This window comes from Episyrphus balteatus, chromosome 2 (genome assembly GCF_945859705.1).
Source record: "Episyrphus balteatus chromosome 2, idEpiBalt1.1, whole genome shotgun sequence".
NCBI classification, from domain to species: Eukaryota; Metazoa; Arthropoda; class Insecta; order Diptera; family Syrphidae; genus Episyrphus; species Episyrphus balteatus.
The window spans coordinates 65197641-65224421 of record NC_079135.1 but is presented as its reverse complement, the minus strand read 5'-3'; the positions used below and the strand labels follow the sequence as shown (position 1 = coordinate 65224421).

The 26781-nt window shown below is 32.1% G+C and overlaps 2 protein-coding genes across 6 annotated transcripts in view; one reads left to right on the top strand and one right to left on the bottom strand.

Moving 5' to 3' along the window:
• Positions 1–4231: 4231 nt before the first annotated feature.
• LOC129911072 (uncharacterized) lies at positions 4232–12471 on the bottom strand. 2 transcript variants are annotated; one of them, XM_055988732.1, is made up of 5 exons: positions 12365–12471; positions 4795–4900; positions 4636–4724; positions 4436–4581; positions 4232–4372 (listed from the first exon to the last, which is right to left on the bottom strand). In XM_055988732.1, exons 1-5 carry the CDS (start codon positions 12365–12367, stop codon positions 4294–4296), a joined length of 423 nt encoding a protein of 140 aa, XP_055844707.1. In that variant the 5' UTR covers positions 12368–12471; the 3' UTR covers positions 4232–4293. The 2 variants fall into 2 exon arrangements, with proteins under 2 accessions (XP_055844707.1, XP_055844706.1); XM_055988731.1 differs by lacking the exon at positions 12365–12471 and adding an exon at positions 6189–6314.
• A 7872-nt stretch (positions 12472–20343) lies between these two features.
• LOC129911054 (probable E3 ubiquitin-protein ligase HERC2) overlaps positions 20344–26781 on the top strand; it is a 71001-nt gene continuing 64563 nt past the window's right edge. For 3 of the 4 annotated variants that reach the window (XR_008771592.1, XM_055988696.1, XM_055988694.1), the window contains exon 1: positions 20345–21969. Coding sequence is in view for 3 of the 4 variants with exons in the window: in XM_055988696.1 (XP_055844671.1) it covers positions 21043–21969 (927 nt within the window). In the remaining variant the exon portion in view is untranslated. Of the gene's footprint in view, positions 21970–26781 lie in introns of all 4 variants that reach the window. The other variant, XM_055988695.1, reaches the window with a different exon arrangement.

Here is a 26781-nt window from a genome sequence, read left to right as displayed (position 1 = left end):
TCTTGAGTCCTCTGCTCTTTATTACCGTTCTTGATTACCTGCTCGAAGGCAAAGTGACGGACCCAAAAGTGCATCAGTTATTCTTTGCTGACGATGGAGCCATCATAAGTGAAGACCCGATATCCCTGCAACGAGCACTTGATGTATGGGTGGATGTTCTAGAAGGTAGTGGGTACCGCATAAGAGCGAAAAAGACAGAATACCTATGCTGCCCATTTTACTGATCCACACAGGCCTATTCCTGACATTTATTTGAATGGTGTAGTGCTTCCCAAGTGTGAAAAGTTTAAATATCTGGGGTCTATGATAAATAACGAAGGTACTTGTGATGACGATATCAATCATCGCGTAAGCGTAGGGTGGATGAAGTGGCGGGAAAATTCTGCTATCTTCTGTGATCGAAAAATGCCCCCTAAGCTGAAAGGAAGGCTCTACACCGCAGTTGTGCGTCCAGCACTCACATACGGTTCACAATGTTGGACAATGTACAAAAAGTATGAGAGTAAGTTAACGGCAGCTGAGATGAAGATGCTTCGCATGACAGCAGGAGTAACAAAGCTTGATAGAATTAGAAGTACGAAGATCCGAGGAAGCCTTCATGTTAAAAATACCATCTCCCAAAAAATTGAACACGACCGACTCAGTTGGTATTGCCATGTTCAAAGGAGAGATCCTGAGAACCCCGTCAAAAAAGCAATATCATATAACGTTCCAACACGAAATAAAAAGAAAGGTAGGCCTAAAAACTCCTGGTACAAGCAAATGCAAAAACACCAGCATTCAATTGGCCTCAGAAACGGAACAATACAAAACCGGGAGGCTTGCCGCCGATTTCTGAGGTCAACCCGGCGAACCCCACAGGCGGATCACTAGTGTGAAGCAGTAACGTGGGAAGGTTATGATCCCCTCGACATCGAGATCATAACAGCGCCGAGAAAAAGGAAGAAGAAGATGCACCCGATGGTACGGGAAAAACATTTTTGATATCATTACTTTTAGCATAAATACGATCTGAAAATAAAATAGGTAGCATTGGCTCTGGAAATTGCAGCCATGTTATTAGATGGTGGCCATACAGCACACTCGGTTCTTAAATTGCCTTTGAATATGCAGGTTAATGAAACACCTACAGTACCTTGCCATATTATTAGGGCCAATCGAACAAAATACAATTTTTTGGTTCATGTTGCTGAATTTTCAAAGTTTTTGTCGAAATATCTTGAATTTTATTTGTCCCATTTACTTGCACTTATCATGTAGATACGGATTGACTTAAAAAAAGTCAAAGAATTCATACTTTTTGATACAAAATAACGTACAATAGGGGATAAGCTCTAAAAGACGTTTCCTATGGAATTCACGCCCGGATAATTACCAGACCGGTCCAATACTTAATTTTTTTGTACCGAGGAATAACGTGACATGCTTAACTTTAATGGCAAGGATCGCATTTTGCATAAACATAGAAGCTCTGATCGTCTGGATATGGATAGTACGTAATTTTCTAAGATTTGGAGTAGTTTTTTTTTTCGTATAAGCCCAGGCAAGTACGTTAATCAAATAAAAAAACATCCTCTGATCATTATTGACTTTGCTGCTATTTCAGGAAAAGGATGAGGTTCTTTTTATATTGTGGAAAACGCCAGACCAAAACAAAAGGAGCTTGGGAACGTTTTGATTCTACGATTTCAGAATAGGCTCGAGACTCGAAGCATCTATATCTATGCAAGACTGGGTCCTTACCATAAAGTTATGGCAAGGCTTTTTGATACATTATAGTCCTGGTATATCCAATGAATTCAAAAAATCCGTTTGGTAATTTGATACATTGCTTTCATTTGTGATAAGGTCAACCGATTTGTAGGCAAAACATTGTGCATTTATATAGTTTAAAATTGTTGCATTGATTTCAGAAACATTTTTATTTGTACCAGCCATTATTGAACGTTCACTCAGCCAAGTATGATTTTTGTAATTTGCCTTTATACTTGGAAATACATTTTGAATCAATTCATTTTTTGAATTTACATTGAAAAAATTGTTTTGAAGTGTAATTCGGCCTTCCACTATTCCATCAACAATGTCCAATAACTGCATAAATTACAATAAATTGGTTAATGTTCATTACAATAAACCAGTTTTTTTCGGTTTAAATGTATTTTCAAACAGGTTCTATTTTTTTAAAAAGTACACTCAGCGAAGCGGGTGGGGGTAAGCTAGTACTTTTTAATATTAAGTTATTGTTTGTGAGCAATTCTTTATAATTTTATAATTTAAGTAGTTTAATTGGGCTTTTTCAGTCAATTTAGTTTGTTTATGTACACACAGAATTAAAACAGAAATTTTTGTCCCGACGTGTCGGGACGTTTCGCTGGAGTTTCTCAGCATCTTCAGGGGTGCCCCTGAAGATATTTACATAAACAAACTAAATTGACCAAAAAAGCCCAATTAAACCACAGTACACATAAAAAGGTAATATATTCCGAACTGACATTGGTCGCCAGATTGTCAAAACATGACACTTTGGCGACCAATGTCAGCTACCGAATTCTTAATTGTTTAAAATACCGACGGAAAACGCACAAAAACCGATAAACCACGCACACCACTAATTTTTAAACAATTATTTATCATTTTCCGCGATGAAACACGAAGAAAATTTGTTATTTTTCAATTTATAATATTTTTAAATGACATTTTATAAATTAAAACAAAAACAAATTTCCTGTTTACTGCGATTGAAATATAAAAATTAAAGGCCGACCTGACAGATTGGTGCCCATTTTTGACAAACAAATTTTGACAACGTTCGGAATATATTACCTTATTATGTGTACTGTGCAATTAAACTACTTAAATTATAAAATACTTTTTAGTTTTTTTCATAAACTGTAATACATATTGACATTTCCTTTTATAATTTCAAATCCTAATAAATGTGACCAAAATTTGAAAAATAAATGCATTTTATATTACGAAAAATTTTAAAAAGGACATTTTAAAATTTTTTCAATAATTTTTTTTTTCAAAAATCTGAGTCTAATTACCATTTTTTCAAAAACCCTTTCCTCAATTTACTTAATTTTAATTATACAAATATGAATAAGCTTCTAGCTTTTTAAAAATGAATACTTAAATATTGTAGGTGTTGCCGTTGTGTTCAAATTTTTTTTTTGTGTTTGAAGTCAATTTAAGAGAAAATTGCATTTATCGCTTAAACGCTTCCATCGTTAAGGCGATGAATGCAATTTTTTTCACTCCCACATAGTTATTTTCCTTTAATTGCCTAGACAATCCTTTGGCATTAGTAAATTTATGAAATTTAAGCAAATTTTTCAATTAAATTTAAAAACTCAAAACGGCAACAGCGGAAATTTTTAATCTATAGACTTTAAAGTATTTTTAATTACCGACGTTTGAAAAAAAAGATCATCAAAATCAGAGTTGTTCGACCGGGTTCCCTAACATTGCCATTTTTTGAGCTTTAGTTACTCCACTAATAGGTACATTAGGTACTTACAAAATGTTGCAATATTCGCAAATATTTTCTCTGATTTTTTTTTTGTATGGCTGAACTGGAAATCGAAAGCTAAAGTCTTAAATGGCTAACAAATAAAAAGCTTAGTTTTGGACTAATAGACCAAGTTTATGCGACCCTGCCCTGCCGTTCATTTAATTTTATAATTTTCTGAGATTCATTTTAGAGGGTCACTTAGGTGTATGTGTACTTTTTTTTTATTGAAAAATGGAAATTGTTCCATTGTTGCGTACCTAATTAATCTTTGAAATGGTTAAATTTATTATGCAAAATTTGACATAATGCAATAGCCAATTTATCTGCTAACTTTAAGGAGAATGCCTAAAAATCTATGCAGAAAAAACCCAGATTTGATTAAAATTTGATATAATGGCTTGAAAAGACATGTGCTATAAGCTTAGATTATTTTTTAAATGGCCTTTTGTTCTTGTTTTTGGATATAATACACAGACTAAGGGTTCCACAGCAATTACGTGGTAATAACATAAAAAGATTGGTACCTATCTTTGATAGGTCTCTGATTTGGATGTATATATGATTTTAAATTCTTGCTCGGCTACCTTTTACATTTTTGTATATTTCCTTTGCCGAAAAATGTTTTTAACTGAAACACAGGATATTTAATTTCCTGCATCAATAAGATAACCGTAAACCTAGATATTTGATATAAAAAAAGTTAATTCAAGTTGATATTTATTCAGTGAACATAATTTTATTTACATAAAACCAATAATAATACCTTATCATAGGTATCATCAAATTTGTTTTATATCGATTCCTCGTTGGGCAAGCTTAGTAATCATGCACATGGCTATATCGTGGGACTTCTCACATCTAAAAAAAAATTGAATGATTCAATGAACCTTTAATTTTAATTTTGACTTGCATTATACTAACCTGTCCTCTACTGTCGCTGACTGTGACACACATTGCTCTGTTGTTTCTCCAACGATATTAAGTTTCGTCTCGTCCATTATTTCTGGATAGACGTGTTTGAAAAGTTCTTGAACTTGTTTAATATTCAGGGTGTTGTCCTCATTATACTAGTGAAAATACTTAAACAATGAATGAGAAATTTTATTTGAAATTGAGCTTACCAAATTGTGAGACTTCATAACACAAAAGCGCATGCATTTTGTTGCACGTGGTGGATTGGGATCACTAGTGATTAAAGACTCAAAAGCAGCTAAGTTTCAAGATCAAAAATCTTGTAGTAGGTTAAATTATAGTAACTTATATATTGAAAATATTATTACCACCAGTTGCTTCTACTTTAATTGTTTTGGCATCATCTTCATAGCAATCGTCTATTGCAGCTCGAACGAATTTTAAGAGTGCATCACGGTCTGGTACTGTTGCTGCCTGTAATTTAAATTTTTTACTTGCGATATACTTTTTGTGTTTATGATATATGTTTTAACAATGTAAAGGATAATTAAATAAAATAATGAACAAAATTATTATGCATTAAGCTCAAAACCAACCAAAGAACTATTCCAGAACTTCTTTTTTTTTTATTTCTAAAATTGAAGTAACATTACCAACATTAGGTACCATTTAAAATCCCAAAATTATACCTCAAAGACGTGAAGTGTTTGAAGAATTCTAAGATTTGAATAATTTATAATTAAGCGGGACCTTACATCACTAACCTACCTAGTTTATTTTATTCTAAAATTAAATATCTCTTAGGTCTAAACCATTTGAAATAATACGATCTTAGATTCGGTTTTCGCGATCTTGCGAGTAAAACCTTCTGAAAAGTATATTTAATTTTATGTGGCAAAAATGTTGTTGACCAGTATAAACAAATATAACATCCTTTTCTATTCGAAATGAGATTTCTTAACCAAGAAATTCATAGGAAGTAATCGTAGTTGGAAAATGTTTTTTAAGTCAGAAGAACAATAAAAAAAAAAACGCTAGAGAAAGAAAAAAACAAACACGACTTTTTTAAGTCAAACTTATTATTAAATCATATCCCGATTTTGAGAATCTAGTTTTTTTAATTCCCACATTTAAATCCCCTTTTATTTAAAACTATTTTTTTAAATCTTGCTTTTTTAACATCCTGGCTTTGAAATCTCGTTTTTTTACCATCCTGTTTATTACCCGTTTTTATTACCCCGCTCTTAAAATCAACACAAGGTTTTTTATTTTTAAAATGATCGCCGCGTGTTTGATTAACCAACACTTTGATAATTATTATTTAAGTGTATAGAATATTGAATAGTATTTATCAAAGTTCAAAACAGGAATTACAGGATAAACTAGGTTTTAAAAGTGGGCGGGATTAAAAAAAACGGATTTAAAAGACGGGATTTAAAAAAAATGGGATTTTTAACAATTTTTTTCGGGGTTTCAGTAAACGGTATATTGAAAAGCGGAAAAGCGGACCTCTTTATAACTAAAAAAAAAAATAATAAAAAAAAAAATAAATAAAAAACGGCGAGCCCTGGGGATTGGACTTGGTTCTCTGAGTTAATATGCACTATATTAAACAAATAATATTATGTAATTAAAATCGGAGCTTTCCGGACCAATTTCGAATGAATTGGGTTGAGTTAATCATATAATTATTGTTCATAACAAAAAATTAAGATACTATCCGATGCTTTTGTTTCTTTAAATAGTATACACTTATATTTACTTTACTCAAGGTAATGATTAAAACTACGAACAATCCAATTGAATATTCCTTCATTTCACAAAATTTCCACTAGATGTTTTCAACTAAACTAAAATCGAGCAATTGGTCTCAACTGAATTTATACTAACAGGCTTGAGTAGCATAAATTAACACTTGAAAAGATTTTCTTAGATAGTGTTTAATTGATGGGAAACTTAAATGCAATTAATACACCGAACAAGGCAGAATCTGTAAATAATTTATTTGAATTATAGAAACTGAATAGCATTGCTATTGCACAGTACATACATATTTACATTAGGGTGGCCTATAAATAACATGGTTTTGATTTTTGAATAATCATCGTTCGGTTCAAAATACCTATACAAAAAAATTCAATTTTTGTTTATTAATTTCGTTAGCAATCGATTAGTTTCAAAACTACTGACAAAAACATGACGTTGCAGTAATGATCCAAACAAATTATGCTGAAAGACGAACTTATAGGGCTTTCAGTATTTGATAACTTGTTCATTCCGAATCCTTACGGATTACGAATTCAATGATTAATATGCAGTTTTTGTGAAATTTCGAAAAAAACCTATTTTTAACCAGTATTATATATATATTTGCAATTCAAATAACAGCTACAAGTTTTGACAAAATTCAATTTCTGTAACATTAATTTTACAGCAGCATCCTGAAAAAAATGTAATTTTTAACACTAATTTACTATCAAAAAAGTATAAAAGATTTTAAGGTAGGTAGGTAGGTAGAGATGGCGGTCAAGGCAAACCATGTTTGATTGACCCATTAGCGCAGGATGCGCCGTTTTGATACCAAAACTTATGAAACCTGTGAGTGATAATTGGATTTATTTGAAATACATTTTTTAATTGGTTTTAAAAAAGGGAAAAACAAGTGTTAGGCAGTCCTAAATCCACTTTGTTGCATTTAGGAACGAGATCAAGTCTTTGATCCTTGATTATCTATATGACATTAAAGAATTCGCTCCCCAGAGAGAGTGCTCTATTCCTAGCAAGGGCGGGACCATTGAATAATTATATATAGAAGTGACACCGGAAAAAACATCCGCTTTGTTTGAGGGGTGGCGCTACAATCGTTACAAGAGTGGCGCCACAATCGTTTTAGGATTGTGTATTCGATGGCCAAAAAATTCCTTAAAAGGACTTTTGGTTACTAAGTAACCACAACTACTATATTATTTATATTTGGTGTATTTGTATTAGTTTTGTTTTGTGTTAGAAGTGTGTTTGTTTATTTTTGTTTCTGTAATATTCAAATTGAATTTATTTTTAATTTTTGTAATATTTTGAATTGAACATTTATTTTTCAATGTTTGATTCTTATGTATATTTGAAAGGATTTTGTTTTTCTGTTTTTATTAACGACAAGAAGATTTTTCTTCAACTATAGAGAGTTTATTTAATTTTGACTAGGGTGCTTTTTGTAATAATATCTAGCTGTAGTTCACATTATTTAGATGTTGTCTGCATGCACTGTAGCATATACTTACTATTTTCTTAAACCCCATATGCAAGAGTAGGTAAGGATCAAGTTCATACAATATGGCCATATTACACATTATTTTAAAGTATTTTAATGCATATTTCAAATATTTTAATACAATACGAAACTATCTCGATTATTTGCTTAAAATGATTTATGTATGCGAACAAGAACTTTGGATTTACGGCTTTGTTCAAATTTGCAGTTTTTACAAAATGTTAAATTTTGGAAAAAAAATCTTTTCGTACCATTTTTGGATACTTTTCTCTGTTTTTAATTTTTTTTAATCTAAAATTTAAACGATAATAATTAATAAAATGTTGAAATAAACTCACAAGAATTTGAGTTTATTTGAAAAAAAAAAACTGTAAAAAGGTCTATTTTGATCGCAAATGTATGAACATGTGGTTTTGGATAGTTCCAATGATTTTCCTATTTCACCATTTGAAATAAAATATTTGGTTCTAATATCCTAAAACTAGAAGAATGTAGCTTTTACATGCTCTTTATTTTGTCATGATACTATATAGTCAAGCTATGCATTCTCACAAAAAAAAAGTTGAGATAACAATCAGACATTGCATTACTATAGATTTTTTTGTTCATCTGTCAGTCTGTCTGTCTATAGCTAAACGGATCTACCGATTAACTTCAAACTTGGTATGAAGTATTTTTTGGAGACTCTCCAGAGGGGTTTTTAGAACTAATTTTTTTTACCAGAAATAACGATACCTGCCATATACCAATTTCGGAAATGTTTTATTTTCTCGAAAACGGTACCAGTAATTTTGTTTAAAAAAATTATAAAATAGTTTTTGGGCAATCATGGAAATGTCTTAAAATTATTATTAACCTACCGTAGAACCGTTTTTTTTTTCAAATCTGATTTTCTGCCAAACTGCCAATTCAATTTTAAAGAATTTTTATATAGTTTAAATATTTATATAGTTTAAATATAAAACAGTAAGACAATTTGGAAAAATAATAGTTTTTGGATAAAAAAAATTGAACACTTTTTTTTGAAAAATCAAATTTTCGAAAACCGGAAATTAATTTTTTTTGACAATTTAGTTTTGAATGTTGAATAGTGATTTCTACGAAATTGCATACCAATTTTATTTTTGATTTTTTTTTTTGTTTTAATTTATTTATAAGGTTCCAACGATTTTGAAATTTTTTTTCTACAAATCTTTCTTAGTAGAAGAAATCAAATTGAATAGGTACTTGTTGGAGGTATCACGAATTCTGCTTTGTTCCTTTAACTTTTTGGACTAGTGTATAAAAACAACTCAGGTTAAAAGCTGCACTCGTTATGAAACTCAACTATTAAATTTAGCCGAGCGTTAGCATTGCACCTGAGTATTAAATTGTTTATTGGTAGGGTGAAATATATATAATTCAGTTAAATATTTAAGTCAGCCTTAAATTTGATTATTGGTAAGGCCCGTAGAAAATAAAATTTACTAATTATAAGTTTTGGTGAATAAAACTTCTTATTCAGATTTCTTTGGCACAAATTTATTTGTCATGAAGTAAAGTTATCAGGTGGAGTTTCGATTCAGCAAAAAAAGGCGCTAGTTGTTACGCATTTTATAATATTGCCAAAAAAAAATATAATATAAAAAAATAGCAATCTCTGTGGGGATACGAACTCAAAGAGCAAAAGTAAAGAGCAATCACCTTGTCACCTACGCTAATAGGACTATTGAAATAAGTGTAACTTTCATGCCCTATAAGCTATAACGTGCATATCCTATACAACAATAATTATTTAATTTTGTTCAAATTCTCGTCGTTAATAAAAATGTTTTGTTTTTAGTTTCGAGTTACTATGGATACATTTATAATGTCAAATAACTTTTCAATATTTTTGTTTGATATTTGTGTAATTTTGTATGTATGAGTAAAATTTCCATATTTTCTTTTTTCATTTATAGGATGTCGATGTGTCGATAAGATTTATTTTTGTTTGATATTTGTTTTATGTTTTATGTGTGAGTAAAATTTCCTTATTTTTTTTTTCTAATTTAGGATGTCGACATGTCGATACGTTTTATTTTTATTTGATATTTGTTTTCTAATGTTTGTATTAGTGAAATTTCCTTTTTTAAAAACAAATTTTTGGAAATATAATTTTCTAGGACAAGCCCCATTCTCTCTGGACATTTTTTAGTACATCTGATTGCCGAAAAAAATAAAATTCTGTGGCGCTAGAAACTATCGGTGTCACTTCTATATATAATTATTCAATGGCGGGACATTGACATAGGAAATGGAAGACCGTTTCTTTTTCTTGCTGGTCCAAGCAGCTGCGACAGTAGGTATTGTGCGGTATACCCAACTTTGCTGCATGTTCCCCTATCGGCCAATGTCCTGTGCACACCGCAACGATTCTGCTAATATCTTTTCTGGGTCTAGAGATTAGGTCATATGTTTTGGATTTATTATAGTTGGGCCAGATTTTTCTGGATATGACGCAGCTGGTCAAGTTGTGCCACCTATTGTTAGCTTTTGTTAGGTATTTTAAGAAGATATCGCCCTTCATGACTCCTATGGGAATGTTAACTATTTCTGCTAGTGACTCATGAAGGGCTGATCCTTGCCTGGCCAGTTCATCCGCCTTTTCATTGCCTTCAAAACCACTGTGACCTGGGATCCAGATGAGAGTGATTGTGAGGCTTCCACTCAGCAATGAGAGTTCCTCTCTGCACTGCTGAACCAATTTGGAGGATGTCGTGACCGAAGCAATTGCTTTTATAGCTGCCTGACTATCTGTTAGTATAGCTATATTTTGGTTTTGATTTGGATATACTCTAAGTAATTTGCAAGCTTCTTTAATTGCCAGCAATTCCGCTTGGAATACACTGGCAAAGTTTGGTAGTCGAAAGGATTTTGAGATATTGAGGGATTCATAGTAGACACCCGAACCGACCCCACAGTCCATTTTTGAGCCATCAGTGAAAATGCAGGTGTCGAAGCCTCTCGTCACAATGCCCTCTTCTCAGTCTGATCTCGACGGGAAGCTGACCTTGCAATTCATTACAGTATTCAAAATAGGGGTGCAGTAGTCCGTGGGTGTCAGAAGCATATCCGATGGTATTAAATTTGTTGTGTCACTGTGACCAAAAGATTTTGCCTTCCAACTACCTGTTTCTTTTAGCCTTAAAACGCTACAAGAAACCTGGTATTTAATATGAAGGTCTATGGGTAAGAGGTGCAAGAGAACGTTTAGAGCCTCCGTGGGGCACGACCGGAGGGCTCCAGTCGTCCCTACGCTTGCTGTTCTCTGGATTTTCTTAAGTTTGTTGATGTTATAAGCTTTACTAAGTGCAGGCCACCAAACAATGGCGCCGTAGGTAAGAATGGGTCGTACAACCGCTGTGTAAGTCCATAGAATCATTTTTGATTTAAGACCCCATTTTTTCCCAAAGGTTTTACTGCAGGCATAGAAAGCAATGCTCGCCTTTCTAACCCGCTCTTCTATATTAAGCTTCCAGCTCAGTTTAGTGTCCAAAATTACACCTAAATATTTGGCGCTAGAAGAAAGTGATAAGATTTGGCCGTTGAGCTGAGGTAGAGGGAAGACAGGGATTTTGGTTTTAGTTGTAAAAAGCATCAGTTCCGTTTTACTTTGATTAACTCCTAGGCCACAGCTTGCAGCCCAGTTGCCAACTTTTCTCAAAGCCGTGTCAGTCATTTCACTGATCACAGGTAAAAACTTTCCTGATACAAGTACAACCAGATCATCCGCATATGCCACTGCCTTCACTCCACTTCTCTCAAGCTTCACGAGGATATTGTTCATGACAAGGAGCCATAAAAGTGGGGAAAGAACGCCACCCTGAGGCGTACCCCTATTAACGCATTTAAAACAGTTTGAATTTCCTAAGCTTGCTTGAATTCTTCTCTCTTTTAGCATTGAAATAATCCAACTTCTGATATAGTCTTCTACTTCAAAAGTCACTAGGGCTTCGAGAATAGATTCGGTTAGGACATTGTTAAAAGCTCCCTCTACATCCAAGAAGGTAGCTAGGGTATATTCTTTAAAGTGTATCGAGTTCTCAATTGTTCGAACGACTTCATGGAGGGCTGTTTCCGTAGATTTGCCCCTCATATAAGCGTGCTGCGAACTGGCTAGAGGACATCTTTTAAAAATGTCTCTAATATGAGTTTCTAAGATTCGTTCTAAGGATTTAAGTAAGAAAGATGTTAAACTTATTGGCCGGAAATCCTTCGCGGATTCATGTCCTCTTTTGCCCACTTTGGGTATGAAAACCACGCTAACTTGTCTCCAAGACTTGGGCACATGATTAAGAAGAAGGCAGCCTAAAAGATTTTAAAGTTGAGCTTAGAACGAAAAATATAACAACTTGAGTGTCAACAAAACAGGAATTCGGCAGAATCATAAGATTATGTATGTAACTATTTTTTTGCTATATTTAATTTAAATAACTTAAATATAATCTGCAAACAACAAATTGCTCATGTGGAAAGTGTTATATTAAGTTCGGTAGTTTACCTTAGTCGAGCTCTGTATGTATTAAAGTTGTTTTAACCAAATGATAAATTTTTTGGCATTATTTTCTGCATTTAATTGACCCTAATTTTACTGCCAATAAAACAAAGGTATGCAAACTTTGATGCGATGATTAATATTGTTTTGTTACCATTATATTATTAACGTTTTTGTAGTATTCGTATATGTTATGCGTTAGGGGGTTCCCTTAATAGTAACCATTTTTTCAGTTTTGTATGAGGAGAAGTTTATAGTCGTTATAAATCTAATACACAATCAAAATATAAATCAGCAATTTAATTTGTTTCTCACAATTAAACTAGAATTATTTTTTAGTTTGAATAAGAGAAGTGTTTCTACAGCTACTGCTTCAAAGTAGGTACATACTTTATTTGACTGGCAGTAGATTTCTTGCTGCCAAATGCAACACTTTAACCGAATTTCACAGATATAGCATTTATTCACATGTTTCATTCAAGGCCTTCTAATGAGAAGTATTTAAAAATTCTTTTGTGTGAAAAATGAAACCACATTGCTAAGTTTCATTAATTTAAGGTTTCCGATTTTTGTTATAATGTTTTGAGCAAAAAAAAAAATTGGAAAATCATGCAAATTAAGCTTTCACGAAAACGCTCCAAAGCCAACAAGGATATTTTTGTACGGATGTGGGTACCTCCCGAGTCCCGACAAACAATTTTGGTTCTATAAAGCTTAACAGATGCAAGTGTTTCTTCTGTAAAGCATTGTAGAATCAAAATTGTTAGTAGGGCTAGTCTCAAATTGTTTCTTGGCATTTATTACATTTATTACTCATTTTAACTGGGATAAAAAAGCTGATGTAGTATACAGCAAGTTTTTGTTTTGGATTCTGTGTTAAATTTTTATACTGACTAGACTTTGAAGTTTTACGAAAATATGTCCAATGTGTCATATACAGAAAGATATTGCATCAATAGAATTTTTTAAGTTTGATAAATTTATCACCTCTCCCCTTCCTCTATTTTAAAATACGGTTTAATAAAAAGCCAATAAAAGAATTGTGAACCTGGAACCTGCCATTTCCCTGACTATAAAAACTATAATACCTTTTTTTTTTGTCCGTGGGTAGGTGTTGAAATCTTCAAAAGATTCTATGAGGACCGGAAAACGCGTGCTCATAGATATGTGGCACTATTAAACACTAAAACCACCTCCTCCTCCCGATTGCAACTAAGTTCAGATGGAACTTATCTAGCAATTTATTTTTCTCGAAGTTAAGTTACGTGTTGTAGGTAACTTTCCGGTGAAAGTTCCTACTGATGATATTTAGAAGTAGCTAAATAACATTTTTTTTTTAATTAAATCATTAAAGTAATGGTTCAAATTTTGTTATCAAAAAAAGTACTTTTTAGGAAATTAAACAAATAAAATCGTTAAACAGTTAAATTTATATTAATCAATGCCGATATTTTGAAGTGAAGGAATTAAATTGAAAATTTTCAATGTACCAAATCGGAAGGCTTATAGTCCTTCGCAAACGTCGTACTAAGTTTGTCTCATCGAGAATTTCAAGTGTTATTCTATTTGTATGTTCGACTAACCGATTTCTATCCTTATGGGCAGTGTTGCCAATAGTGCAGATTTATCTGCATTTTGCAGATTTTTAACCTATTTCCAGACTTTTGAGAACCATAAATCTGCAGTGCAGATTTAATCTGCAGCTGAAACTTACCGTTTTAAAGACGCAAAAGGATTAAATTCCAAAAACTCCAGTAAAATGTCAATTAAATTAAGGCCAAAAACGAACTAAAACATCATTTATTTTGCCAAAAACAACAATTTCGCCTATTATTTGAGTTAAGTTTTCAAATCAGGTGGAGTTTTTTCATAACGTTCTATTTTTCTTGAATTCTTGATTCTATTTTCTTAAATGCAAATTATAAGAAAATACAGAGCATCTTTGCTTTTATATTGGAAAAAGTCCAAGAATACAATAAAGCAACACTTCTAGGAGAATTTCAGTTTCAATTTCAGCGCGGAAAATCACTTTCGAAATTAATTTTTTATTTGAAATCAGTTCGCAAATTTTTTTCAAATCGAGTCTTCGAGAAATCTGCATTGCAGATTTTTTTTCGTCGTTTTTGCAGATTTTTCGAAATGATTTCATGGCAACACTGCTTATGGGCAAAAGTTTTTATTTCTTCGCGAACCGTGGGGATTCCAAGATCCCTGTGTAGATCTTCGTTTCTTATATACCACGGCGCATTTACAAATGATCTTAATAATTTATTTTCAAAAGTTTGTAATCTATTTAAATTTGTATCGCGCGTACAACCCCAGAGTTGAATACCATATGTCCAGACAGGCTTAAGTACTTGCTTGTAAACTAATAGTTAGTTTTCAATACTAAGTCTAGAATGTTGTCAGAGCAACCAGTACATTTCTCTTAATTTCATATTTAACTGATCACATTTATTTCTAACATGCGGTTTCCATTTTAATTTCGCGTCGAGAGTCATCCCGAGATATTTTGCCTCATTTGCAACTATAATACCTAACTTATAATATTTATTCATTTGACTAAACTTTGAAGTTTTACGAAAATATGTCCAATGTGCCATATACAGCCAGATATTGCATCAATATAATTTTTTAAGCTTGATAAAGGAGAATGGGCAAGTTTGTATGGAACGTGGACGTTACGCGGCCATGAATGAATTTGTTATTTTTTGATGTAATTAAGGTTTACATATATTGTGCAGAAGTTTTATCCTTGTGACGTACTTCAAAAACGGATAAAATGCATTTTTGCATTTAACACTTTATATAGATTGTCTCATTGTTATAACTTAATCGTGTATTTTAAGTGCAAAAAATGATACTCTGTCATTTTCCCTGATTCTGAAGACCTTTAACTTGAATATCCAAACACTAGAACACAAACTATAAGCATTTTAACACAACAATTTCGTTGTTTCGTTGTTCAATTTTTTGTTAGTTTGAACTGTTTGAAAACTTTCGAACAAAATCTTGAAATGGTTGTCTAAAAAATCTTATATTATGAGTTCTATTTTCTATTGGTCGGATTTTCAAGACTTATGTCTTCAGACTCAGGGAAAATGATAGAGCATCATATTTTATGTTAAAAATAAAAATATAAATCAATTTGTCCATCATACATTGAACAATGCATTTACAATACTAATACTGCATTATCTTGCATTCTTAATGCAATACAGCGAAACGTCCATAGTAAAAGTTTTTCCTATGTTATAATTCTTTCATTTGATACCAATTTCATTAATGGCCGCTCAACGTCCAAAATGCCCATTCTCCTTTATCACCTCTCCCCTTCCTCTATTTTAAAATACGGTTTAATAAAAAGCCAATAAAAGAATTGTGTACCGTCTATTTCCTGACCATAAAAACTATAATACCTAACTTATAATATTTGTGTCCCCTAGAATCAAAAACAATCTATTCCACATTTTGTGAAAAATGAGTTAGAAACGCAGTTTATCTCAATTTTTCAACCTCTTTCTTTTAGTGTGGTTGAGCACTTTCAAAGTCAACTTGTTCCAGAGTTATACTTTATAGAAATATTACAGTTTGAACCAAAACGAATGTATTCCACATTCTTCACATTTTTTGAGAATCAAAACAACACTATTCCTGATATAAAGCAAAATATTTCTTTTGCTAAGTTTCAAAAGAAAACTATTCATATGCATGACTTTCAAAACACTTCTATTCCAAAATGAATTATTAAATATTTTCGGAACGCGTTGGGTGACAAAGGAAAGCACAGTTATGTCGGATTCCTTTCAATTTTTTGAATCGCCTCAAAAAAAATCGAATTTTTGGTGTTAAAAAGGAACATGAAAACAGACCGAATTCTTTTTGCGATTGTAGGTATGTGTGTCATTTGACAACAATTTTTACACGAACGTCAAGCTGAAACCAAAACAATTTCTGCAAAATAAAACCAGAGATTACTTTGATCAATAATTTTGTTTATTTTCGGTAATATAGATTTATTTTAATCAGAATCAAAGGGAAATTGCAGTTATTATTAAGATCTGATTTTACAGAGAAAACATTTTCTGACGACAATTACGAGAAGAAAAGTCACAGTAATTTTAGTTTTTTACAAGAAATAGGTATGCCAGGAAAAAATATATTTTGATCGCACATTGTTTTTTTTTATTTATTTCATATTTTTCCGCAATAAAAACACGATATTCCATTATAATTTACTCTTTATTTGAAGTTGGCATTCTCAAATAAACAAACAACACGAAGGAATCTTTCAGCTTGACGTTTGAGAAATGTCAAATGTTCCAAGTGTCTGTGCAAATCCGTGTAAATCTCTCAAAAAAGAGGGATTAAAAAAAATTCGAATTTTGCTTCGTTTGAGGCGAATTTTTTTTCTACGGAACATGATTTTCAGAAAAAACTCGCTTCGAGATCGCCGAAAATTCGATTTTTGCATTGAAAGGAATTCGACATTAATAAAGTGGGAAAAAGTGCTTCGGAACGTTTTTTTTAAATAACTCAATAAAAGCAAAAGTGGAATAGATTGTTTTTGATTCTAGGGGACACATTTATTCATTTGACTAAACTTTATTTTGAAGTGTATTTTTCTCTTTTTTATTTCTTTTTTCAAATTTTTGCTTTTAATGTAGATTTACAATTTTTGTTATATTTATAATTTTTTCAAATGACATTTTTTAATGAATTAAAACAAAACAAATTTCCGGTTTACTGCGATTGAAATATAAAAATTAAAGGCCGACCTGACAGATTGGTGCCTATTTTTGACAAACAAATTTTGACAACGTTCGGAAGATATTACCTTATTATGTGTACTGTGGAAGAAGACAGCAACCCCTGTCGAAACGTCGGGAAAAGCTAATGTTTACTTAATTGTTTCATTGCTAGGGTAGAGTTGCCTAATTCCGGCCGTCTCCAGTAGCCGGCCACCTTTCAGAAAAATCGTTATAACTAGTGATTTCCTAGGATTTATTTAAAATTTTTGGTCTTATGCTGTTCTTTTAAATGTCTCTCCTAAAATTACAATATTCTTATTATTCTTGTTATTCAGTTTTCTTAGAAAAAATAACTTTTTGTGAAGTGATCCAATCGAGTAAGGTTTTTTTTGTAATTTTACTGCCGAAACCTACTATCGTAATTAGTGGAGATAGAACACAAAAAAAGTTTTGAAATTCAAGAGTTTCCTTATTCGGTCCCTTTTATTGATAAAAGTTCAAAATGGGGGAAAATAAATACATTATATAATCATTTGATGTTATAACTTATTAACAATCAAAATTGTTCCTAAATTCTTAAAACACAAAAATTTAAATAAAAAACATTCAATTTATTTAGGCTTGAGCTAATAAAGTCAGTGGCCGGAAATGGGACACTAGATGTCCGAAAATAGGAAACAAAGGACGGATTTAGGAGAATCGGGGTTTTTATACAAAAACTTAAATAAAATATTTTTGGGAACTATTCTTAACTTTTTTTTTAAACCATGAATAAATGAATAAAGTACATTTTACTTCAAGAATTATTCGAAAATGTTGATATTTGACGTTTCTGTGCTTTATTTTATGAGACAAAATCCTTAAGGGGCCGGCTACTAACAACTCTACCCTACAACCATTGCGACCAAAAAAGCCAAAGGAAAACAAGATTTTAATCTTCTTCACTTTTTCGATTATTTATTCATTTGTTTATAAAATTTCATAAATTCGCAAAAATTCGCATTTCTGTCATAAATGGCCGAGTTTCCACTAAAACTTGTTTTTCCTTAAATACAAGATGGTGGCTTTGTTAAAAGAACGATTTTATCGAGAAAAAAAACTGGTTTTAAGCTCCCACTGACCCCATCTACCGTTCCATGAAAAAATTTCACGATTGATATTTTTTCAATTTCAAATGTTTATTCCGACTCTAAAAAGTCTGAATGCTGATTTAAAACGGTTTTTTTTTTAAACTATGTAAGAGGTAGATGGAAAAAGTGGCTATCGACAAAGTGATTTGATTACCAATGGAAAGATAAATAAAACAAATTAGGCTTTTAAATACGGATTTTTTTTTTCATAGAACCTGGGGTCGAATTACGGCATACGTTCGTTATCGTATGGTTGCTGTGTATCTCTATCTTTTTCTACTAATTAAATAGAGACACAAATATTTAAAACGTTAGCGAATGATCGTAATCGTATGCTGTAATTCGACCCCTGATTTTCGAAACATGAATTTTTGAAAAACTATTATTTTTGAGTATTTTTTTTATTTTTAAAAATTTTTGAAAGCTTGCACAAAATATCATGCTTGCAGGAGTAATAGACGAAATATTTACGTATCTACGTGGGCAAAATTGGATTTCTAAAATGATTTTTATCGAATAAAGGGAAAACCTATTTTTCTTGCCCCAAACTTTTTGACCAAAGAAATTACTAAGGAAGATAGATAATATAGGTAGGACATAATATGCCTTAAACTTAAAGTTCCATTACAAAAAAACCTTCAAAAAATAATTTAAACCAAAGTTTAAGTTATTTCGGAAGCAAAAATAAAACGTTTTGAAACCTCTAAACCGCTAACAAATTTGAAGTGAGCGGGTGCGGAGAATCTTGTTCTTCAGACAAATTATTAGGCTTTTCAATGGTATAATTTTTCGTAAACTGTCTTCTGTCTATACAAAAAAAATGACAAAATGATAAAATAAAAAAATGTTCATTTTTGTTCGCCCATTTTTTGTAATATATGAGTTGTTATATTTGAAAGTGGTATAAGTCCATGTAAAAAAACTAGGTATTAAGTACCTATACTTTTAAAGTAGCAGCAATTTAATGGTATGTATCTCTTTTCCAAATACAAAATTGCATTGAGTAGATGAGTTGCTTTCTCCATATATTTGTGCATAAAAACCCGTTAAATTGTTGTTTTTGATTGAATAAATTGATGTTTTTTGAAAAGCATGCAAAATGTATCACTTTCAAATATACTCATATCTTAATTTTTAGCTTAAATATCATATGATGGTTTTAATATCTTATAAATTTTTATATGAAAAAGTTGACAACAAATTGCAAATTTTTTTTTGTATAGGTACTAAAAAAAATAATGATTCAGTTTTAATAATTCAATTCAATTCAATTTATAAAAGTTTGCAATTTTTCATCAATGTTTTGACGCTATGGCGTACAATGTTCCCTAAACGGAAGTTACAGACAACCATTTAACCTATGTTTAAAAATGATTTTTTCAGGGCTATATAAGCTGGTTGTACGATAACACATTCATCGCATTTCAGTAAGAAAAATTAGGTTTTTTCGTACCTACCTATCTTTTTAAAACCAGGTTTGAGAAATACTAAAAGAAACCGTATCTAGTATAAATTTAGATACATTTGGCAAGAAATAAAAACAATTCTAATATTTTCAATTCTTTCTTTTCAAGGACCGATGAAACGTAAATTCATCTCTATATCGTGTAGGTATAGCGCATATCGGCTAACCTGCATAGATCATACCATCATACCTACCTACTACATACCACCTACAACTACCCAAGAAAGAACAAAATGATGAACGAAACACTCAGCAACATCGTAGTTGTACGGAATAAAATTTTATATGCACACATTCTAGGATTTTTTTTACAAACCAAAGTTGCTACTGAACCTGCTATTTATTTATAGTTACTACCAACAATCAAACAACCACCTCATTAAAAAAAAACCACCCAAACACCCATGTCCAATCCCACCCAGCGATGACAACCGGCATCGCATATAAATCTTTCTAGCCGGCATGCACCGGCATAACAACATAACCCCACTTTTATTTGTTTGAAAACACATTTCCAGTGAGAGCACGCATTCCGATGTTTATAAACAAAAATCAGCTGTTTTAAAATTGTACTAGATTTCCTACATTTATCGATACTAGATTAGCAAAAACCATTCCAATTATCTGTCACTTACGTCACTTCCAATTAAAATGTAATAGCTCAAGTGGTCAAATTGTTTTCATAATTTTCATCAAATTCTATCAAGAAACTAAAAAGTTTTTTGATTCTCAAATCATAAAAAAGAAATTCTCTATCTTATTTTATAAAAATTATTAATAAATAAAGTCGATTTCATATCAAACTCGGATATTTAATTTTGACAGATAAATCGACCATCTCTAGAAGCAAATCTTAATGGAATCGCCATTCGCCACCATCTTGACAGTTCTACATTTGTTATTTTATAGGATTTCGTTTTTCTATCTCTATCCGTAAAATTGTTATTGTTCGCATACAAATGCGTACATTTTATAACAAAAACATATAAAATATACAATAAACAAAACTAAAAACCATGTGCAAATAAATTTTACATTTAAATGAGTGAAAGAATTATAGAAAAACAATTGAAAAATTTCATTCTTGTCCAGAAGAAAAATTGAATTTTCTCACAAAAAAAATCCCGACACGACCCTTCGATCGTCGTCGTTGTCCGTCATTGAATTGAAAAAGAACAATCAAGTGAATTTGAAGTTTTCTTTTTTTTTTTGTGTTCTGGGTTTTTGTTTTAATAAAATAAGGGTGGTGGGGTGGACTATATGCACTTGATTTCAATTAACAAATCAATTAAGGTTTTCAAAGCAAACTTAAACAAAAATGTGGAACTCTGAAGAACTTCAGTAAAATAAAAATAACTCGGCATTTTACAACTACAACAAGAACAAAAAAACTAACACAATTGGAAGAGTACGCGCAAACATTGTGTGGTTAGTAAAGCTTGAAATCGGTTGGTAGTTAGTCGTCGTTCGTCCAAGGCAGACAACAATGGCAGCTAATAGCAGAACCGAACTTTACTTACGGCCATTGCCATTTTTAGACTCAAAGTGGCTGCGTGCTGATCTAATATCAAATCTTCGAAATGTTGAAGACACTGCGGTGTTGTGGAACAACCTAATACAAGATTGTGAATTAGTTTCCTCACAGGCCGCACCCGTTGTTAATATAGCTGGAAATCTATCGTATTTGGGCGATGATGGAAAACATTATTGTGGCGTCGAGAAATTGATGTGCCTTTGTTGTTCTTGCTATTGTGGACCCTTGTCTGGATGTAATTGTGGGTCTTGTCGCTTGTTAGATTCGGATTTGGCAATTAAAAAGATAACCACAAATGTGAGTGTTCCAACAGCGATTTCATCGGATTCTCTTTTTGAGTCTTGGTTGTGGGGACAAACACCAAAAGAGGAACAAAAGGAAAATTGCCTTAAGACCTTATTGGGTGAGTTGCATGAAATTTCCCTTCAAGCTGCAGGCAATTGCTTATCATCAGTGCATCTGCGACAACAATTATACATCTATGAAAGATATTATGTAGCTTTGGCACGTTGCAAACAACAATCGGGAGAGAATCCGTATAAACGATTTAGTCAGGATGCAAGTGTTGCAACGACTGTAACTATAACTACAGCTGCACCAGCAGGAAATCAATCTTCAATGGACAAGTCATTTATAGCGGGAAAATACAGGTCGGTTGACCTTGCACTTGGTGGAACTAGTAATTCGGTTAAGGATAACGAAAGGGCAACAATGGGCTTGGCTCGTGTAGGCACCAGAGCTGCTTTAAATTTTTCATTTGCATTCTTACGGCGCGCATGGCGTTCGGGCGAGGATACGGAAATGTGCAGTGAGCTTTTGAGTGAAGCATTGGAGTCGCTACAGGATTTGCCGGAAGCATCACTTTTTGATGCAACGCAAGTAAGTTCTTTTTTATGCTTCAATTCAAATTAAAAAGGTTTTTTTATTAGAAAACTGCTTTGTATAAGCAGGGTAATTTAACATTAGTCAGTCAGTAAAAATTTAACACTTAGTTCAACAGCAAAAACTTATTGGGAATTACTTCTACTCTGTAAACATGAATTGAGATAAATGCTTTAGAATAATTTATCGGACATACATATAAAAAAGCTTAGAGTTTTAAATCTATGGAGTTTGGTATTAACAGCATAAGTCCATTTTTTTCGAAAATTAGTTAAGTTAAGTAAAATCTATTTTCGTTTTGTCTTAACAGCATAACTCAGTTAACTAGTTCTAAAGCTATTCAATGGCCCTTACCACACTTACAGTTGTGTTCAAAATAATAGTAGTGCCTGCAACAAAATAACATTTGTTATATTTACGGTGCTGCTACATTTAAAAATTTAAATTCTTTGATTTCAAAGTTTCTAACGGTCAATTACTAATAAATGTATCGTAGTTTTAAAATGAAAAAGAAGGTGCCAAATAATTTTTCATTGGCCTTTGGTTGTTCTTTCTAATTAAACCTGTTCAAAATAATAATAGTTAAATTTGTTTTTGAAGAATTTAAAAGCAGTTTATAACTTAGAATATTTATTTTTGGTTTAAAAGTAAATATTCATATAATTTTAACAATTTTTCAAGAAAAAACTATTTGTTTCGGTTTTAATCAATTTAAAGTGGGAAGAGCAAAACACTGGAATGCGGAAAAACGGAAACTCATACAAAACTGTGTAAAGAAGGAAAAACCTACTTAAAAATTCACGGTTTATTAGGGTTCTCCCCTACAATGGTAGCCAATACAACTAAATTCAACGGAAGACCCAAAACGCGTGGTGGAAAAAGAAAAACGCCCGTCAAGGCGGCAGGCGTATTGTCCAGATGAGTAAAGTTGGGCCTTCTGCATCCTCGTTTGAAATTCAAAAGGCTTTAATCCTGGATTTCAGTCCAGTTACCATTCGGAGACGACTGTTAGAGACAAATTTGTACGCTTGAAGTCCACGAATAGTTCACACTTAAAGTTTATCAGATTTTTTTCTACGGCTTCTGCTTCAAATTTGTGAGATAAAATTCTATGATTTGCAGAATATTTTTCCCATACAAATTTTGACAGCTCATTTCTACCGATAGAAAATTCTACGGTTTCTACAGTTTCAATGGGTTTTCCGCGTTTACGTGAATACCCCTAGTATTAACAACTTCACTGTCCCTATACAAACTGGTAAAATAAAGTAGCTACGTTCATAATTTTATATCAGAAAAACAGGCATTTTCTTTACGTCCCATGAATAACATTTGATACATAGAAGTTTTCTGCACCGTATTTCCAGCGTTCATGAATTATACACTCCTTTTCATCAGAGTAGGTACACAACTTTTCAAATGTTCAGTATTCGTTTTTTCCTTACAGTGTAGGAAAAATAATAATTTTTTGATGTCAAGTCATTGTTTAAGATGCTAGCAGAATCAGCAAAAAAAAATAATTCAAAACGTGTGGTTATTTTTCTTGTTTCTCTATGGCAAAGCATTTCGCATCGAAAAACTGAGTTATTTTTTTGTTTCATCAGAATAGGAACACTTAGAGAATGATGTCAAAGTGGTCCATGAAATGAATTTAAACAAAATTCTTCTTAAAAAGGTAACAAAATTGTCCAGGAATTGCATTGTTAAATCTCTTTATGCAATCTTCCTGAATCTCTTCCCTAAATTGTTAAATGGTGGGTTAGGAAATATTTTTGTCTTAAAATCGACTATTACAAATTTTATCAGTACGAGCTAACCATTTCCAAACATTTTCAACAAGGTTCAGGGTTGTTTTCTATAGCAGATACTGAAGTACTTCCTAAATTTGCACTTCCTCTCAATATTTTACAGAGCGTTTTTTGTGGTACGAGGCGTGGTCCTGTTGAAATATTCAGTATACTGGTTCACAAATACTAGAGAATTAAGGAAAAGTTTCTTGAATATTCATTTACAAATAATTGTGACCATTCTTCACGTTTGAAATTTATTATTTGTACTATCGTAGTAGATTACTTTCTTCCATGCCTTAACACTTCTTTTTTAACAATGAAGTTGGTCTCAAAATGGTTTCTCCTTTCGCAGAATGTTAAACTGATAGTTTAACTCACCAATGACATCAAAATTAAATGTTCGCTGATCCAAAAATAACAAGAAATACCACTCAACTTTTCATGTGGTAAAGGATTTCAAAAACCTTAAACGCATACAATTCTGTTCTTGGTTTAGTGATGGTGTCTTTTAAAAATTCAGCCATTTTAGAAGATTGGGACTAATGGCCATTCTATTTACTGTCCTAAAATTACAAATAACAACTGTTATTCACTTTTATTCTTGTCTTTAATCCACCAAAACTGGTAGCACATGCAGGGGCGTAGCGAGGGTCCAAGCCATGGGGGGGTGAGATTCAGTGAAATGCCGACTCATTTTATGAATTTGCCGACTGCATCCGAAATTTTTTTTTAATAATATTGGGAATCAAATCAGAAAAAAAGAAATAAAACTTTAATTTTCACGATTAAGAATTTTATTATTAAAATAATAATCTTTAATAAAAGAACAAAAAAAAAAATAAACTTTATACATTCTTTAGTAATAAAAAGAAAATTTTTGGTAAAAGAAAATAAATTATGCACATTTGTAGTCTTTAATATTTGAGTCTTTGATTTGAGTCTTTAAAATTAAAGTTATTAATTTGAAAACAATTAACATAAAACATATACATAAAATTGATTTTTCATTTAAAGTTTAACCCTACGATGTTTTAATAATGTCCATTTATCGATAACTTCGCTTAGTTGAATTTTATCAAAGAAAGGACAAAAACAAAGACAAATTGCTTAAAAGCCCAATCAACAACTGTCAATCGTCACGTCAACTCTATCAATAATAGGAGGTTCACATTGACTAACCTACCGGACAGACCGATAGCCATTTGGCTTGACGGCCGAATAATTCTTATAGCGTTTTCGTTTGGGAATTCTTAAAAGCGTCCGGGACTGTCCGATCCGGAATGCCAAACGATCAGAGTTGGATACTTTTTTTTATTCTAAAGTTTGGGTCTCTTTGTATTTGTGAAACATCAAATGCGAACGTCTGATGAAAGTTTTGTTTTGTTTATTTTTTTTATTATCATTAAGTTATCTATTTTTGTTTGGTTTTCTTCACATTATTTTAATATAGTTTAAAGTTTGTGCATAGTTAAAAATCTTGAAATTGAGAAATGAACAACAAAGAATGACATTTCTTTAGTTTGACGTCTTAAGTGTTAACATGTGTGCGTGATTCTGGTTTTGATTCTGCCTCAAAATTCGGAATCGATTTTCTCTTCTTTTCAGAATTAGAACTGTCATTGAGTGCCAAACGATCAGTTTCAGAATCGTTCGGGAGAATTCCGGACAGTCCCGGACGACCAAACGAAAACGCTATTAGTGTTCACACACATCAGACAATTTTCATCAAAACCCGTTTTTCAGCTAATTTTTAATGTTTCTTTCACCTGAGGTGCGTTCTTTTTCTAACAATAGTTAACTATTGTTAACTATCGTTAACTTTTGTCGTTCCTAAACTACAAAATAGTTACGATTTGTAACTATTTGACAGATAAACATCGTTTCTAAACTCGTTTTCAAGTGTCAAATAGTTACAAATCGTAACTATTTCCAACTCACCTCCATGATATGAGTTGAACACTCATGAGATTGTTGATGTGTCAAAGTGAATGTTTTGTTTACAAAACAAACACAAACAATTTTTTTCTTTTGAAATAAGCGGAAAAAATGAAAATAAAAAGAGAGTTTTGTAATTTTTTGATGAAAGATAATTTATTTTGAATGAAAAACAATTTTTTTTTTCGTTATAATAATGGAAATAAAAGTATTCTTAAAAGAAATTTAGCTGGTGGTTTGACAGTCTAACAATCTCTGAAAATAAATCGTTCCTAAATGATTTGTAAAAAATCCAACGATTTCTAACAATGACACTTCAACAATAATTTTTGACATAACAACGATCGTTGACTATTGTTAGAAAAAGAACGCACCTCTGCCCTGCTCACAAAATAAAGAAAATGGAACATCTGCCGGACAGACATGTTCTTCAATTAACTAAAATGTCCGTCCGACCACCAAAATATAAATTTTTTTTTGAAAATCATACGGCAAATCGGCCAGGCAGTCGGATGGGTGTTTACAGTATCAAAACAGCATCAGATCAGACTTAATGGCAGCTGGTCTGTCAGGTAAGTTAGTCAATGTGAACTCCCCTATTAAGTCTGTTTAGTGAAGTAACACTAGAACAGAACAAATCAGAACAGCACAAATGCGTGGAAATAATAAAGATTAGAAATGTACAGATTAATGTTGCCGACTCAGCAAATCCGTACCTCGTACGCGACAAGAGCTAGCCAAATTTTAAATACATTCACTTATGTCGTACAAATTTGCCGATTGATTTGCCGACTCGGCAAATCGTACCTCGTACGCGAACGACCTAGTTAGATTTTAAATACCTACATATGTACGTAAAAAAGTTTTTTGTCGATCAACTTGCCGACTAATTTGCCGACTCGGCAAATCGTATCTCGTATACGCGACAAGAGCTAGCCCAATTTTAAATACATTCACTTATGTCGTACAAAATATGATTTGCCGATAATTTTTTTGCCGACTAATTTGCCGACTCGGCAAACCGTACCTCGTATAGGCGACAAGAGAGCGATAATTTTTTTGCCGACTGATCTGCCGACTCGGA

Coding starts and splice junctions, on each gene's coding strand:
- LOC129911072 (XM_055988731.1), bottom strand. CDS start 6,242: ATGAAGGAATATTCAATTGGATTGTTCGTAGTTTTAATCATTACCTTG. Junction 4,725..4,794: donor TAAAGTAGAAGCAACTGGTG/GTAATAATATTT, acceptor CTTGAAACTTAG/CTGCTTTTGAGTCTTTAATC. Junction 4,582..4,635: donor TTATGAAGTCTCACAATTTG/GTAAGCTCAATT, acceptor TATTTTCACTAG/TATAATGAGGACAACACCCT.